Source organism: Salvelinus sp. IW2-2015, linkage group LG18 (assembly GCF_002910315.2).
Source record: "Salvelinus sp. IW2-2015 linkage group LG18, ASM291031v2, whole genome shotgun sequence".
In the NCBI taxonomy this organism is placed as follows: Eukaryota; Metazoa; Chordata; class Actinopteri; order Salmoniformes; family Salmonidae; genus Salvelinus; species Salvelinus sp. IW2-2015.
Window position 1 is genome coordinate 57572424 of NC_036858.1, and position 17978 is coordinate 57590401.

Genomic DNA, 17978 nt, shown 5'->3' on the forward strand with positions numbered 1-17978 from the left:
TATTATTATTACTATTGGATAGAAAACACTCCCAAGTTTCTAAAACTGTTTGAATTATATCTGTGAGTAAAACAGAACTCATTTTGCAGCAAACTTCCAGACAGGAAGTGAAAAATCTGAAAACGATGCTCTGTTCCAGGGCCTGCCTATTCAATTGCCTTTATATTTATGGATTTGCATGCACTGCATACGCCTTCCACTAGATGTCAACAGGCAGTGGAAGGTGGAATGGGGTGTCTAGCTTGATCTGAGGTCGAACAAGAGCTTTGGAATGACGTGTCCAGATTTCTTTTCTCTACCTAGGCGCGGGAATACCTCCATGTTTTGTCTATAAAGCGTTCGGTATACACGGCTAATATCTCCGGCTTTGTTTTTATTTGATACATATTAGAAAAACATCATAAAGTAGGTTTTTTCAACCGAGTTTCATCAGTTTATTCAAAGTTTAATGGGACTTTTGGAGTTTTCCGTTCTCTGCGTCGAGAGAAATTGGGAACGTCATCAGCATTGGCTAGCCTTGTGGAGCGAATTCGACAGGAGAGAAGGACATTCTAAAACCAAACAACGATTTATTCTGGACAAAGGACTCCTTGTACAAGATTCTGATGGAAGCTCAGCAAAAGTAAGAACAATTTATGATGTTATTTCGTTCTACTATCTGCCGTTTTTGGCGGCGCTGTCTCGCTATAACGTAAGCTGTTTGTTATCGTAAAGTTATTTTTAAAAATCTAACACGGCGGTTGCCGGTTGCAGTGTATCTTTCATTTGCTATCCAACATGTATTTTTTAGTAAAGTTTATGATGAGTTCTTTGGTCAGATTAGGTGAGTGTCCAAAATATCTCCTGACATTCTGGGGAATCGATGCTACATTTTCACAATGTATAACCACGTGTTGCAGCTCTAAATATGCACATTTTCGAACAAAACATAAGTGTATTGTATAACTGATTGGAAGACTGTCATCTGATGAAGTTGTCCAAGGTTAGTGATTAATTTTATATCTTTTGCTGGTTTTTGCGATCGCTACCTTTTGCTGCTAATAAATGCATTTGTGTGTTTGGCTATTGTGGTAAGCTAATATAATGCTATATTGTGTTTTCGCTGTAAACACTTAAAAATCGGAAATATTGGCTGGATTCACAAGATGTTTATCTTTCATTTGCTGTACACCATGTATTTTTCATAAATGTTTTATGATGAGTATTTAGGTATTTTCACGTTGCTCTCTGTAATTATTCTGGCTGCTTTGGTGCTATTTTTGATGGTAGCTGCAATGTAAACTATGATTTATACCTCAAATATGCACATTTTCGAACAAAACATAAATTTATTGTATAACATGTTATAAGACTGTCATCTGATGAAGTTGTTTCTTGGTTAGTGACTAATTATATCTCTATTTGGTCGGTTTTGTGATAGCTGCCTATGCGGTAGAAAAATGGTGAAAATATGCGGTTGAGTCTTTTGCTATTGTGGTTAGCTAATAGAAATACATATTGTGTTTTCGCTGTAAAACATTTTAAAAATCGAAAATGATGGCTGGATTCACAAGATGTTTATCTTTCATTTGCTGTATTGGACTTGTGATTTCATGAAAATTATATTATATGATATCCCTGTCGCGTTAGGCTAGGCTATGCTAGTCAGCTTTTTTGATGAGGATGCTCCCGGATCCGGGATGGGTAGCAATGAAAGGATAAGGGAGTTAAGACAATAAATAGGCCATGGTGGCGAAGTAATTACAATATAGCAATTAAACACTGGAATGGTAGATGTGCAGAAGATGAATGTGCAAGTGGAGATACTGGGGTGCAAAGGAGCAAGATAAATAAATAAATACAGTATGGGGATGAGGTAGGTAGATAGATGGGCTGTTTACAGATGGGCTATGTACAGGTGCAGTGATCTGTGAGCTGCTCTGAAAGCTGGTGCTTAAAGCTAGTGAGGGAGATATGAGTCTCCAGCTTCAGAGATTTTTGCAGTTCATTCCAGTCATTGGCAGCAGAGAACTGGAAGGAAAGACGACCAAAGGAGGAAGTGGCTTTGGGGGTGACCAGTGAGATATACCTGCTGGAGCGGGGGCTACAAGTGGGTGCTGCTATGGTGACCAGTGAGCTGAGATAAGGCGGGGCTTTACCTAGCAGAGACTTGTAGATAACCTGTAGCCAGTGGGTTTGGCGACGAGTATGAAGCGAGGGCCAACCAACGAGAGTGTACAGGTCGCAATGGTGGGTAGTGTATGGGGCTTTGGTGACAAAACGGATGGCACTGTGATAGACTGCATCCAGTTTGTTGAGTAGAGTGTTGGAGGCTATTTTATAGATGACATCGCCAAAGTCGAGGATCGGTAGGATGGCCAGTTTTACGATGGTATGTTTGGCAGCATGAGTGAATGATGCTTTGTTTTGCGATATAGGAAGCCGATTCTAGATTTAATTTTGGATTGGAGATGCTTAATGTGAGTCTGGAAGTAGAGTTTACAATCTAATCAGACACCTAGGTATTTGTAGTTGTCCACGTGTTCTAAGGCAGAGCCGTCCAGAGTAGTGATGCTGGACGGGCGAGCAGGTGTGGGCAGTGATCGGTTGAATAGTATGCATTTAGTTTTACTTGCGTTTAAGAGCAGTTGGAGGTCATGGAAGGAGAGTTGTATGGCATTGAAGCAGAGAAGAGAGTCGGCCCGAGAATTGAACCCTGTGGCACCCCCATAGAGACTGCCAGAGGTCCGGACAACAGGCCCTCCAATTTGACACACTGAACTCAGGGCTGTCGAGTCTGCCAATAAGAATGTGGTGATTGACAGAGTCGAAAGCCTTGGCCAGGTCGATGAATACGGCTGCACAGTAATGTCTCTTATCGATGGCGGTTATGATGTCATTTAGGACCTTGAGCGTGGCTGAGGTGCACCCATGACCAGCTCTGAAACCAGATTGCATAGCGGAGAAGGTACGGTGGGTTTCGAAATGGTCGGTAATCTGTTTGTTAACTTGGCTTTCGAAGACCTTAGAAAGACAGGGTAGGATAGATATATGTCTGTAGCAGTTTGGGTCTAGAGTGTCTCCCCCTTTGAAGAGGGGGATGACTGCGGAAGCTTTCCAATCTTTGGGAATCTCAGACGATACGAAAGAGAGGTTGAACAGGCTAGTAATAGGGGTTGCAACAATTTCGGCAGATCATTTTAGAAAGAGAGGGTCCAGATTGTCTAGCCCAGCTGATTTGTAGGGTCCAGATTTTGCAGCTCTTTCAGAACATCAGCTATCTGGATTTGGGTGAAGGAGAAATGGTGGGGGCTTTGGCGGGCTGCTGTGGAGGGTTCCGGGCAGTTGACCGGGGTAGGGGTAGCCAGGTGGAAAGCATGGCCAGCCGTAGAGAAATGCTTATTGAAATTCTCAATTATAGTGGATTTATCGGTGGTGACAGTGTTTCCTAGCCTCAGTGCAGTGGGCAGCTGGGAGGAGGTGCTCTTATTCTCCATGGACTTTACAGTGTCCCAGAACTTTTTGGAGTTAATACTACAGGATGCAAATTTCTGTTTGAAAAAGCTAGCCTTAGCTTTCCTAACTGCCTGTGTATATTGGTTCCTAACTTCCCTGAAAAGATTCATATCACGGGGGCTATTAGATACTAATGCAGAACGCCAGAGGATGTTTTTGTGCTGGTCAAGGGCAGACAGGTCTGGAGAGAACCAAGAACTATATCTATTCCTAGTTCTAAATTTTGATTGGGGCATGCTTATTTAAGATGGTGAGGAAGTCACTTTTAAAGAATAGCCAGGCATCATCTACTGGCGGGATGAGGTCAATGTCATTCCAGGATACCTCGGCCAGGTTCGATTAGAAAGGCCTGCTCGCAGAAGTGTTTTAGGGAGCGTTTGACAGTGATGAGGGGTCGTCGTTTGGTCGCAGACCCATTACGGATGCAGGCAATGAGGCAGTGATCGCTGAGATCTTGATTGAAAACAGCAGAGTTGTATTTGGAGGGCGAGTTAGTTAGGATGACATCTATGAGGGTGCCCGTGTTTACGGATTTGGAGTTGTACCTGGTAGGTTCATTGTGTGTATTGTGTGTATTGTGTGTGTGTGTGTGTGTGTGTGTTGTGTGTGTGTGTGTGTGTGTGTGTGTGTGTGTGTGTGTGTGTGTGTGTGTGTGTGTGTGTGTGTGTGTGTGTGTGTGTGTGTGTGGTGTGTGTGTGTGTGTGTGTGTGTGTGGTACAGTAATACTCTACACTATACACTACATGACCAAAAGTATGTGGACACCTGCTCGTCTCACATCTTCATTCCAAAATCATGGGCATTAATATAGAGTTGGTCCCGCCTTTGCTGCTATAACAGCCTCCACTCTTCTGGGAAGGCTCTCCACTAGATGTTGGAACATTGCTTCGGGGACTTGCTTCCATTCAGCCATTTGTGAGCTCGGGCACTGATGTTGGGCAATTAGGACTGGCTCGCAGTCGGCATTCCAATTCATCCCAAAGGTGTTCGATGGGGTTGAGGTCAGGGCTTTGTGCAGGCCAGTCAAGTTCTTCCAGACCAATCCTGACAAACCATTTCTGAATGGACCTCGCTTTGTGCATAGGGGCATTGTCATGCTGAAACAGGAAAGGTCTTTCCCCAAACTGTTGCCACAAAGTTGGAAGCACAGAATTGTCCAAAATGTCATTGTATGATGTAGCTTTAACTAAGGGGCCTAGCTCAAACCAAAAACAGCCCCAGTCCTCTGACAGTTGATATTGAGATGTCTGTTACTTGAACTCTGTGAAGCATTTATTTGGGCTGCAATTTCTGATGCTGGTAACTCTATTGAACTTATCCTCTGCAGCAGAGGTAACTCTGCGTCTTCCTCATGAGAGCCAGTTTCATCATAGCGGTTGATGTTTTTTGCGACTACATTTTCCGTATTGACTGACTTTCATGTCTTAAAGTAATGATACACTGTCATTTCTCTTTGCGTATTTGAGCTGTTCTTGCCATAATATGGACTTGGTCTTTTTCCAAATAGGGTTATCTTCTGTATACCACCCTCTTTCTTGTCACAACACAAATGATTCTCTGAAACGCATTAAGAAGGAAAGAAATTCCACAAATGAACTTTTAACAAGGCGCACCTGTTAATTGAAATGCATTCCAGGTGACTACCTCATGAAGCTGGTTGAGAGAATGTCAAGAGTGTGCAAAGCTATCATCAAGGCAAAGGGTGGCTACTTTGAAGAATATATTTTGATTTGTTTAACACTTTTTTCGTTACTACATGATTACATATGTGTTATTTCATAGTTTTGATGTCTTCACTATTATTTTACAATGTAGAAAATAGTAAAAATAAAGAAAAACCCTTGAGTGGGTGTGTCCAAACTTTTGACTGGTACTGTACGTTGCCACGAGCAGCACTGCATATATTGCGATGAGCGAGATGCACGGTCACACACAGTATCTGCACTTGTTCGCTTCACGCCTTTACAATGTGGCAGCCACGGGAACAAAACAGCCTTCGTGCTTTAAAGGTCCTGCACAGTCATCCTGATTCCCATGTACAATTGCCTTTTGACTGACTAAAACATCACCCATCATTTTTTTCACAGTAAATATACCCAGAATTTAAGAAAACATACTTTTTCTATCATTTGTCTAACAATCAGGAAGTGTAAAAAGACAGACTGAGTGGGCAGGTAGCTCACCTTGACTGACAGTTCTTTGAAACGCCTACATCAGGCAACATGGACAGTATTGCAGTGAGATCATCTCAATCAAATTTGCTTATACGTAAAACAACTCAAACCACATATAAATTGCATGCAACATCCAATCCTTTCATACATCACATCATGGTTTCACAAATGATTTGTTTATCCAACAGTTTGGTTATTGTAACAGCATCAAGTAGACAAAAGTTGGCTGTACAATTTAGCTAGCTAGCCCTAATGGAATTGTCAGCGCTGTTTAATATTGCACACAGTTGAAATTAGACAGGGTGAGTTCTGGGTACAGTTCATAATATATAGACCCAAGTGTAAGGTTGAATTGAACACATATAAGCAGGGACGGGACAATAATTAGACCAGAGCCAGTTGTTCCCTCTCTCACGTGAGCATGTCAGAGATTATGGAGGAACTGTGAGCATGCCAGAGATTATGAAGAAACCGTGAGCATGCCAGAGATTATGGAGGAACCGTGAGCTCACACGGGAAAGCATGCTCAAGCGAAAGAGGGAACGGCCTCTTACACAGACAGGAACCTTGTAAAAATATTATATGGTTAAACGGCTTAACATCTACGGACCACCCATCCCGGACCCGGGATCAGCATAGCCTAGCCTAGCATAGCCTAGGCTAGCGCCACAGGGATATCATATAATATAATTTCATGAAATCACAAGTCCAATACAGCAAATGAAAGATAAACATCTTGTGAATCCAGCCAACATGTCCGATTTTTAAAATGTTTTACAGCYAAAACACAACATATATMTATGTTAGCTCACCACAATAGCCRWAKACACAATGCCATTTTTTCACCGCAAAMATAGCTTTCACAAAACCCACAAATAGAGATAAAATTAATCACTAACCTTTGAATAACTTCATCAGATGACAGTCTTATGACATCATGTTATACAATACATTTATGTTTTGTTCGAAAGTGTGCATATTTATAGCTACAAATCGTGGTTTTACATTGCCGCCATGGTCACAAATGGCACCCAAATGTCCGGAGAAATTTTAGACAGCCACGTAATCTAACAGAAAAACTCATCATAAACTTTGCTGAAAAATACATGTTGCACATATAATTAAAGATACACTGGTTCTTAATGCAACCGCTGTGTTAGATTTAAAAAAATAACTTTAGTAAAAAGCACAGCATGCAATAATCTGAGACAGCGCTCAGCCATTCTCCGCCATGTTGGAGTCAAAAGAGTCAACAAAAATACGAAATAACATCATAAATATTCCCTTACCTTTGATGAWCTTTCATCAGAATGCAGTGCCAGGAATCCTAGTTCCACAATAAATCYTTGTTTTGTTTTAGAATGTCCATTTCTTCTGTCGAATTAGCAACTTTGGCTAGCATATGTAACTCACGTGTCCATGAAGATTTTTACGCATGAATGAAAAATTCAAAAAGTGATAATAAAAGTCGAATAAACTGGTTAAACTCAGTTGAGAATCCATCTTTAGGATGTTTATCTCATATATATCCAATAACGTCCCAGACGGAGCATTTCTTCGTGTCTACCTAACGCATTGCAGACAAAGATATGACAAACCAAAATGCGTAGCCAAATACTGCCAATATGGCTGACCTCTCACTCCAACGACTCTCATCCGGTCCCACAGAAGGCTAGACACTTCATTCCACGTTATACTGCCTGTTGACATCTAGTGGAAGGCCTATGAAGTGCATACAGATCCATAAATACAAGACAATTGAATAGGCGATGCCTTTCACAGAGACCCATTTCAGAATTTTCACTTCCTGTTTGGAAGTTTGCCTGCCAAATGAGTTCTYTTTTACTCACAGATATAATTCAAACAGTTTTAGAAACTTCAGAGTGTTTTCTATCCAATAGTAATAATAATATGCATATCATATGATCTAGGACAGAGTACGAGGCCGTTTAAATTGGGCACAATTTTATCCAGAAGTGAAAAGGGCGCCCCCTATTTCCAAGAGGTTTTAAGTAGTTCATCTTAATTTATCCAACATCTTTGCTTAACAAATCAACACATGCTTTCCTCCCTCCCTCCCTCCTTTCAGCGTCTAATGGGACCAGGAGGAGTGGACGGAGGGATGCCCATAATGAACGGAACGGCAGGGGCGCACGGAGGAGCAGGAGGGGGAGGAGGGGAGGACTACCAACACTGGATGGAGGGGAAGATGGCCCAAGCCCAGGCTCAGGCCCTACAGGCTCAGGCCCTACAGTCCCAGGTGGCTAAGGCCTCCTCCCAGCACCACTCCCAGCCCCACAGACAGGGCAGCGAAGTCTACTCCAACACCCTACCCGTACGCAAGAACGCCCCCGCCAAGAGCAACACCACCATGGGTAAGGAGGACCAGGATAGCGGAGCTCCATAAACATTTTGAGAGGCCCTCAAAGTTGGGCACCGGAATCACATGTACAGTAGCTACACTGTAACAAATTGATGAAAATGTTTTTCTAAAATCTTACAGTTAGCTACTGCAAATCAATATTACAGAACAGTACTATAAAAACCAATGCATTATGGGGGCTCAATGGCATTCCGCAATATAGGCAGTCAAGTTAGAATATTACAGAATACATCACTAGTGTACTTTTAGGAATTTAGCCTCAGTCACAGAGACCTTGGTGAGAGAACTGCTTGTTTGTGACCTTCAAGAATTAGATATACACTCCATGCGGTCAAGGAGCAAATGTTGTGCAGTGTGTGCTGCTCTTGTTCCCTCCATCTAATTTTAATGGCTCCTATCTCTCCTTTTATCACAGTGTATGTAACCGATGTGAAATGGCTAGCTAGTTAGCGGTGGTGCGCGCTAATAGCCTTACAAACGGTGACGTCACTCGCTTTGAGACCTTGAAGTAGTGGTTCCCCCCACGGCTTTTGTGGAGCGATGGGTAACGATGCTTCGTGGGTGACTGTTGTTGATGTGTGCAGAGGGTCCCTGGTTCGCGCCCGGGGCGAGGGGACGGACTAAAGTTAAACTGTTACATGTACACCTGCAGTTCGAGGGGTTGGGTTAATATAAGAAATTAGAAATTATTACTTTTTATACTTAAGTATATTTTAGCAATTATGATTTTGTAAACATTTGGCTGTTTATATCTTTCAGGCAAAATGCCACAAATCCTAGGTGAATTAGGTAAAATATAAAAATGAGGTGACGGGCAGAGGCGAGGCTTTAAGAATAATGGAAAAAAGACCTATGGTTTGATTCAACCTGTATTGCAGAAGTTCTGTGCTATAGAGCGATTGAAATTAATGTCAGCTCAATCTGAAATTGATACGGATTCAATTGAGCTCCTAGATTTAGTCCTTAGCCCTATACAGATGGATAGTCGGATCCTAATTTTATCACTCTTTTGTTGTTGAGAATTTTCCTGCACCTCAAAATCATGATTTTCATACATTTACTGAAAACCCGCATTTACACACGGTTATATTAACAGTATTGCACAATTCATGTAGCCTAATTTTGGCCAGATAGCCTAACCACCAATCAAGCAAAATTATGGACTAAACGTTGCTCAGGATTCTTTTGCTGCGACAACACTGGTCAAATTAAGATCCTACACCTGTAGACATAGTCTCTGCTTCCATTAAAGTTCAAGGTAATTTCCAGTAATAGGGTACAGTACACTGTAGCAAAACGTTTTAAGAAGTCCAGCTAGTAACTCCCTGTTTCATTCTGTTTTCTTCCGTTTTGGTGTCCAATGAACACATCCCTGGATTTGTTGTGATAGTCTCTGTTCCTTTCTCCCTCGCTCCTCCAGGTCCAGAGACCCGAACCCTTCCCCGGTCTAGCTCTATGGCAGCAGGGCTGGAGAGGAACGGTCGTACCCGTGTCCAGGCCATTTTCTCCCACGCGGCTGGGGACAACAGCACCCTGCTCAGCTTCTCTGAAGGAGACATCATCACCCTGCTGGTGCCTGAGGCCCGCGATGGATGGCACTATGGAGAGAACGAGAAGAACAAGATGTAAGTAGCCTAACTCCATCTGATTCACTTTGTCTATGGCACCATGAGTAACATTTAGTTGGTGGTCCTCTGAAGCTCAGTTGGTAGAGCATGTCACTGGCAATGCCACAATAGTGGGGTTTGATTCTCGGGACCACCTATACGTGAAAAATGCACGCATGACTGTAAGTTGCTCTGGAGAAAAGCATCTGCTTAATGGTATTTATTAGGGTGAATCTTTACATGAGATATGAAATCATACAGTAAGTTTCCTAACTCTTGGTTTTGTTGTCAAATGCTGTCAATGTTGAATTACTGTTGCTGAATCATCTGTTGAATCCTTGTGTCTCCTCATCAGGCGGGGCTGGTTCCCTTTCTCTTACACACGTGTCATCCCCGAGACTGAAAGCGACAAACTACGAGTCAACAAGTACATTTTCTCATTTTTTGCAGTATTGTGTTGGGTATTTGCAAGGAAACAGGTCTTTAATGCTCATCTTTGTGTTATTCATTAGAAAATGATCTGTTCATGTGAGATCAGTTATTTTCAGTTCTGGATATGTCTTTGTCTAATTATGTCTGGTTCCAGTAATCAGCTATTCTCATTTCAGTCTGTGTGTAACTAACTGACTGTATGTCTGTTTCTAGTCTCCACCATGGTAAGAGCAGCAGCACAGGCAACCTGTTGGAGAGAGAGGACATGGCAAGTGCCCCTCCCCCTGACTACGGTATGTCATCTCGTCTGCTGGCACAGAGCGCTGCGATGGCACACAGCAGACAACAACGCCCATACAGCATGGCAGGGCCAGGCTTCTCACAGGTAAACAACAACAACACGCACACAGACACGCACACAGACACACAAAAAGACACACACACTTGACCCCCAATCCCTCCTTCCCCCAAACACGTGTACATATTGGGCTATTAATTGTGCCTTCCTGTGTTATATTTATGCTAAAATGTGTAATCTATTCTACTGAGCCATTTACTTTATGTTCGTATTCTTATCTTTTATTATTGTTGTTGCATTGTCGAGAAGGAACCTGCATGTAAGCCTTTCATTGTACAGTATATACCATGTGTATCCTGTACATACGACTACTAAAACATGAAACTTGAACTTTGGCATCCACACGTAACCTTTATTTAACCTTTATTTAACTAGGCAAGTCAGTTGAGAACAGATTCTTATTTACATTGACGGCCTACCCCGACCGAACCCGGACGACGCTGGGCCAATTGTGCTCCGCCCTATGGAACTCCCAATCACGGCCGATTGTGATACAGCCTGGATTTTAACCAGGGTGTCTGTAGTGACACCTCAAGCACTGAGATGCAGTGCCATAGAGTGCTGCGCCATTCGGGAGCCACATACACCCCCCCAAAAAAAGATTCACACACAGAGTTCCGTTCCCTCTGCTTTGGAAACGTTAGCTGAGCTGATGGGATGGTAGTGCGTCAGAGAGAAACACAGAGAGGCAGTGTGTGTCTTGTAAAACTTGGGACACACAATTCAGTCCTATTAAAAAACCGTACCCTTACCTTAACCCTAACTCCAGTGGCGATTGTAGCATGAAAACAAACAAAAAAATGGTGGGGATGCATGCCAGCAAAGCCACTACACAACACTAAACAGTATATTAATTGCACTATAACGGTGACAAACTGTGCCCATAAACTGTCCCAACAACAGAGACCGAACAGCAGTCCCAACACCTTACCACTGCTAAACCTGGCTATCAGCTGATCCTTGTCTGGCAGCGAAACAGTTCATTCAGCCTCATTTACTGCCTTTAAAAAAAACATAGCTGATATGGCTGACTTGCTTAAACAAATGCGGTTTCTACTGACAATTGAGATGTGCAAACTATGGCATAAGGGGACGACAAGCGGATAAGAGGCAATTAATGAGTGAGCTAGGACGGACGTAGTCAATATAACTATTTGTTCAACACTTTTCAAATGTACAGCAACAGATTTCAGAACATGTGCCATTCTTACAGTTTTCTCCCTGTACACCAAGTCAGAACCGTAGGATAAATAAAGGGGGCATATAAGCAGACAATGAAATCTCTTACAAAATTCGATGATTACATTTCTCTAAAACAGGTTATAGGCTACATGTGCACCACCAAGTCGAAACAGTAGGCAAAATTAAGAAGGGAAAATAGACCAAATTATTAGGGTGAGGAAAATGGGCTACTAACAGCTTACTACAAAGCATACACTTAGTATTACTTTCTTAGCTACAGTATACATATCTCCCTGGCATATTACATCATTTATGCAGCAGCGTACAATATAGACTCACCTTCTAGTGCTGTGCTTACTTGAAGGTGGCGCTGCAGTCCTTTTTGGCCAAATTTTATCATCAAAGTCACGCATTGTCTGGGTTTTTGGTGCTTTCAAGACAACTGGGAACTCGGGGGAAAAAAAGGTTGAATCATGATGACGTCAGTGATCTTCAGGTCATAGCTCTAGAAAGAGGCCCGAGTTCCCGACTTACAATTCCGAGTTGGATGACCGTTTAAAACTTACTTTCCCAGTCGGTGCTCGTTTTTATTTATACCTATATTTAACTCTGCAAGTCAGTTAAGAACAAATTCTTATTTACAATGACAGCCTACCCCAGCGGCACTGGGCCAATTGTGCGCCGCCCTATGGGACTCACAATCACAGCAGGATGTGATTCAGCCTGGATTCAAACCAGGGACTGTATTGACACCTCTTGCACTGAGATGCTGTGCCTTAGACCACTGCGCCACTCGGGAACCCTTTTCCTGAGTTCCCAGTTGTCTTGAACTCATTGAAGTCAGATTTCCCAGTCCCGAGTTGTGTGTGCTGCAGAAATCATGCTGGATTGACAAATCAAATCAAAGTGTATTTGTCACGTGCGCTGATTACAACAGGTGTAGACCTTACAGTGAAATGCTTACTTACAGGCTCTAACCAATAGTGCAAAAAAGGTATTAGGTGAACAATAGGTAGGTAAAGAAATAAAACAACAGTAAAAAGACAGGCTATATACGGTAGCGAGGCTATAAAAGTAGCGAGGCTACATACAGACACCGGTTAGTCAGGCTGATTGTGGTAGTATGTACATGTAGATATGGTTAAAGTGACTATGCATATATGATGAACAGAGAGTAGCAGTAGCATAAAAGAGGGGTTGGTGGGACACAATGCAGATAGCCCGGTTAGCCAATGTGAGGGAGCACTGGTTGGTCGGCCCAATTAAGGTAGTATGTACATGAATGTATAGTTAAAGTGACTATGCATATATGATAAACAGAGAGTAGCAGCAGCGTAAAAAGAGGGGTTGGGGGGGGGCACACAATGCAAATATTCCGGGTAGCCATTTGATTACTTGTTCAGGAGTCTTATGGCTTGGGGGTAAAAACTGTTGAGAAGCCTTTTTGTCCTAGACTTGGCACTCGGGGTACCGCTTGCCATGCGGTAGTAGAGAGAACAGTCTATGACTGGGGTGGGTGGCTGGGGTCTTTGACCATTTTTAGGGCCTTCCTCTGACACCGCCTGGTGTAGAGGTCCTGGATGGCAGGTAGCTTAGCCCCAGTGATGTACTGGGCCGTACGCACTACCCACTGTAGTGCCTTGCGGTCAGAGGCCGAGCAATTGCCGTACTAGGCAGTGATGCAACCAGTCAGGATGCTCTCGATGTTATATATACAGTACACACAATACTGTACATACACTACTCAAGCTCACTTAGCTAGCCCAGATATACTGATCAAAAATATAAATGCAACATGCAACAATTTCAACGAGTTTATTTAGTTACAGTTCATATGAGGAAATCAGTCAATTGAAATACATCTTTTAGGCCCTAATCTATGGATTTCACATGACTGGGCAGGGGCACAGCCATTGGTGGGCCTGTGAGGGCGTAGGGCCACCCACTTGGGAGCCAGGCCCAGCCAATCAGAATATGTTTAATAAAGCCAAAACATGGCTTTATTAAAGACAGAAATACTCCTCAATTTCACCTGCTATCCGAGTGGCTGGTCTCAAATGATCCCGCAGGTGAAGAAGCTGAGTGTAGAGGTCCTAGGCTGCTGTGGTTACACGTGGTCTGCGGTTGTGAGGCCAGTTGGACGTACTGCCAAATTCTCTAAAATTACATTGGAGGTGACTTATGGTAGAGAAATTAACATTACATTTTCTGGCAACAGGTCTGGTGGACATTCCTGCAGCCAGCATGCCAATTGCACACTCCCTCAAACTTGAGATATCTGTGGCATTGTGTTGTGTGACAAGACTACACATTTAAGAGTGGCCTTTTATTGTTCCCAGCACAAGGTGCACCTGTGTAATGATCATGTTGTTTATTAATCAGCTTCTTGATATGCCACACCTGTCAGGTGGATGGATTATCTTGACAAAGGAGAAATGCTCACTAACAGGGACGTAAACAAATTTGGGCACAATATTTTTGAGAAATAAGCTTTTTGTGCTTATGGATCTTTTCTAGGATATTTTATTTCAGCTCTTGAAACATGGGACGAGCACTTTACATGTTGTGTTTATATTTTTGTTCAGTTTATATAGGAGGAGTCAACCATCAATGTGACAGGCTTTGTGTTTTACCAGTACACCAGGTCCCCAGTCTCACTCAACTTAGCTTTCTCACAACATTCTGGCCCATTAACTTACATAAACAGGGGATCAGTTCCTCTCTGCCTCACACACACAATTGGTGTGTCTGTTTGTCAAGGATGTGCGAGCATGTGTTTCTGAATCTAACTGTCTGTGTGTGTCTGTCCGTGTGCGTGCGTGCGTGAGTGCATGTGTGTCTGTGACTGGCCTCACAGAGATGACAGAGCCCAGATTGGAGAAGGCTGCTTGCTGCTCGGCTGCCTCTGGTACTGACGAAAGTAGTTGTGACAGGAGCCCGCTGATAACATGAAGAGGGACTAGCCCAGCTGACTGTAGACACACACACATTGTCGCTGTGGCGAGAGTGAGCGGGAGCTATGTCACATTATGTAACACCAAAACCCTCCAAACTCAACCCTTTACAGGGCTTTTGGGTAGGAGGAGGTGGAGAGGTACTGTACGTGGGCATGATAATAGTCTCTAATTGCTCAGATAGTCACGTAACAACTCCTTTGTCTTGTTTTCCCACCTCAAATCATTTTAGGGATATGTCTCTAGTGGCGTTCTGAGAGAATAGAGATAGTTACAACAGACAGTTCTGTTAGTTCTATAGCTCTTCAGCCGTATCACTCTGACTACAGGCAGTGGTGTTCTGCTGGTGCCCCCTACTGGCTCATATCAGTATGTCAACTGTCAACACTTCATTGACTGATAATATCATATTTATATAGGCCATTTAGCAGACACTTTTATCCAAAGGAACTTAAAGTCCTGTATGCATAAATGTTTCTTAATAGTGGCCCTAGCAGGAATCAAACCCACGGTTCTTGGCATTGTAAGCACCACATGATATCGACTGAGATACATTGGACCATAAACTATTTCTGATAAACAGTAGCCTACCTGTCTGTCTGTCTAACATGGCGGTACAATATAGCCAGCAAATCAATTGCTACTGTTTTGGATTGCCAATCAAGCAATACTGTTATCATGAATTCTCAAGTTTCCAGTGTGACACAAAAGTGGCAATGATTTGATGACTGAAAAGTGGTTTGTCTTTGTCTCAACAGCAAGGACTTGAAGAGTATGAGCAACGTTTTTCAACAAGGTAAGCTCACTCTTCTCTCTATAGATAAAAAAATACCTTTGATTGTGATACTGAATTGGTAAGGTTTGGACAGGATTGCACTAGAAAGACTGGGGGTGCATTACATATACAGTATCAAAGAGTAGCCAGTACATGTAGGCAGGTCATTCCACTGATAGGAACTCTGACTTTACAACATCAACTGTCAAACTACAAACAAGGACACATCAGGTTTTTGTTGTGTTATTTTCCATTTTAATGGTTTCCTTTCTGTGATTTGTGTTTCTGTTTTTTCCCCGACTAATTTGATTATGAGACTTAGCTATGATATTATCATGATTATGTGATATCATGTGGGATAAAAAGGTTGGTTTAGGTTTGTTTGCTACTGACAGTTGGGCCAGCCGATCACAGTAAGAGGTGAGATTCTAGACCCGGTACCCAAAAGCCCAATGGTGGTCCACCTCAACCCATGTTGGACCAATGGGAATCCCTTATCCTTATCCCATTTATCCGAATATGTTTTTTCCTTTTACCTTGAAACATATGTTTTGCTTTAGCTTTTATCGTTAAGTTTAATTTTGGTTCTTTTTACATTCATTTTTTATGTTTTTAAATTTGAAGTCAGGGAAAAGCCTCAAGCTTACACGCTCCCATACTGACCCTCCACGCATCATGCAGCTAGCTAGCGCCTCCATATTATTACTACCGACCGCTGCGCCCCACACTGTGCTCTGTGTCAATGTGTAGACTACAGTATAGTAGACCTGGGTCCATGTAGTCGTGTTTTCTATACTATTTGAACTCAGGTCTGCAGTCAACATTGACTGTGAAAGGCTGTCAGTTCATGTCAGAGAAATGAAATTGAAAACATTGTACTGTCTCCTCCCTATACCTCTGGGGGAAATGTTATGTTTACTGTATAAAATACTATGATATTGAAATAATCGTTGTGAATGGATGAAGGGAATGTTCAGACAGAGGCAGCAACATGACACCCAGCTCCAAAGTTGGCCAAACTACAGTACATGCCTGTAGATTGGCCAACTATATTTGGCTGTGGATGTGTTGCTCCACTGTTGTTTCTTTGAGTGCCTATATACCCCACCTACCTGGAAGCTTCTCCTTCTCTTTGTTCCACAGTTCCGAAGGTGGAACAGTTCCGAAATTGATTTCAACAGTGTGAGAAGGGACAGACAGACACACAGACAGACACAGACTCAGCTTGCTGCTGCTGCAATAGGACTGACTGCCTGCCAGGCACCTCTGCAATCCCTCATTAATAGCCCTCCTCGCCAATCACTCTCACCACTTCTCTCCCACCCTCTCTCTAACCCTCACCCCTCCTCTCTCACCCCCTCTCTAACCCCCACCCCTCCTCTCCTGCCCTTTCTCTAACCCTCAGCCTTCTTCTCTCGCCCTCTCTCTAATCCACCACAACACTCCCCTCTCCACCTGAGTTTACCAGGCCATTTCCCTACCCCCCATCCCCCGTCCCGTCCCCCCGTCCTCTCCCTTCCATCCCACCAAGGGACAGACTTGTCTCTCCCCCTATACTCTTCCTCCTCACTCTCCTCACACCCTGCACTTCCACGCTACGCTGCAGTTCCCAGGCCAAGCACTGGTGGAACCAGAACCACAAAGCAGAACCAACTAACCCCACGCTAAAGGACTGACACCATCCTGAGCCATCCTTATTAAAATCATTGGAATGATGGACTTTGTCTGAGGAGGAAAATTAGTCAAATCTTTAGCTTGTCTTTCATGCATGTACATGTCTTTTCTATTTAATTGGGATTTCTTCCTCTGCAAACATACAATAAAATTAAACAAATGTTTTTAAATAAAATCTTCAGTGTTCTCCAGCAGAATCAAGGTTGAAAGATGAAGGATTTATATTACCAGTGTAAATCAAAATGGTAATCCAAAGGGGATTGTTTTATTAATGTAAAGATGATCTTGTATGATGATCAAAAAGTGAAAGTTCATCTACAGTGTCTTCTTATGCTTCAGACAGTGACTTTACTTTACAGACTGTGAGGTCCTTCGGGTAACTTCTAATATCCCTCTTTAAATGAGAGGTTATGTATCACATGTAGTGAAATAACTCAAATGTAAATGTTCATTTTTCATTTGAACTTAAGAGGGCAGGTGACCAATGAAATAGATGGCAATGAATATGTACTGTACATAAATGTACCATCAAATAAAATGGATGATTATTATGCCTATTGATTACATCAGTTGATCAAAACGTACCTTAAAAACCAAATTACTTGTATTATCATGTTATTATTACTATTATTAGCCACAAGGTAATATGTTTTATGATGTCTGAGGTCTAGCAGGCAGTGTGAAAGACACCTTGCTCTGATATCCATGTACTACGGGGCCTCTGAGTATTGTTGTTTCGTCTGAATATCAACATACTGTACTATATCAAGGCTGAATGGGTAAAAAAAATAAAAAACTCATCCCTGAAAGAAAGAGATGTAAGGCTCTGAGTAGGGTTACCGTTCAGGAGTTCATCCCTGAAAGAAAGAGATGCAAGGCTCTGAGTAGGGTTACCGTTCAGGAGTTCATCCCTGAAAGAAAGAGATGCAAGGCTCTGAGTAGGG

At 42.7% G+C, this 17978-nt stretch overlaps 1 protein-coding gene across 5 annotated transcripts in view; it reads left to right on the plus strand.

The window, feature by feature from the left end:
- Positions 1 to 17978, plus strand: part of baiap2b (BAR/IMD domain containing adaptor protein 2b) — a 179448-nt gene that overhangs the window by 152916 nt on the left and 8554 nt on the right. For 4 of the 5 annotated variants that reach the window (XM_024008222.2, XM_070448729.1, XM_070448728.1 and 1 more), the window contains 5 exons: positions 7759 to 8044; positions 9473 to 9677; positions 10015 to 10086; positions 10305 to 10476; positions 15344 to 15381. In XM_024008222.2, coding sequence (XP_023863990.1) covers positions 7759 to 8044; positions 9473 to 9677; positions 10015 to 10086; positions 10305 to 10476; positions 15344 to 15381 — 773 coding nt within the window. Of the gene's footprint in view, positions 1 to 7758; positions 8045 to 9472; positions 9678 to 10014; positions 10087 to 10304; positions 10477 to 15343; positions 15382 to 16503; positions 17973 to 17978 lie in introns of those variants that run through there. The other variant, XM_070448727.1, reaches the window with a different exon arrangement.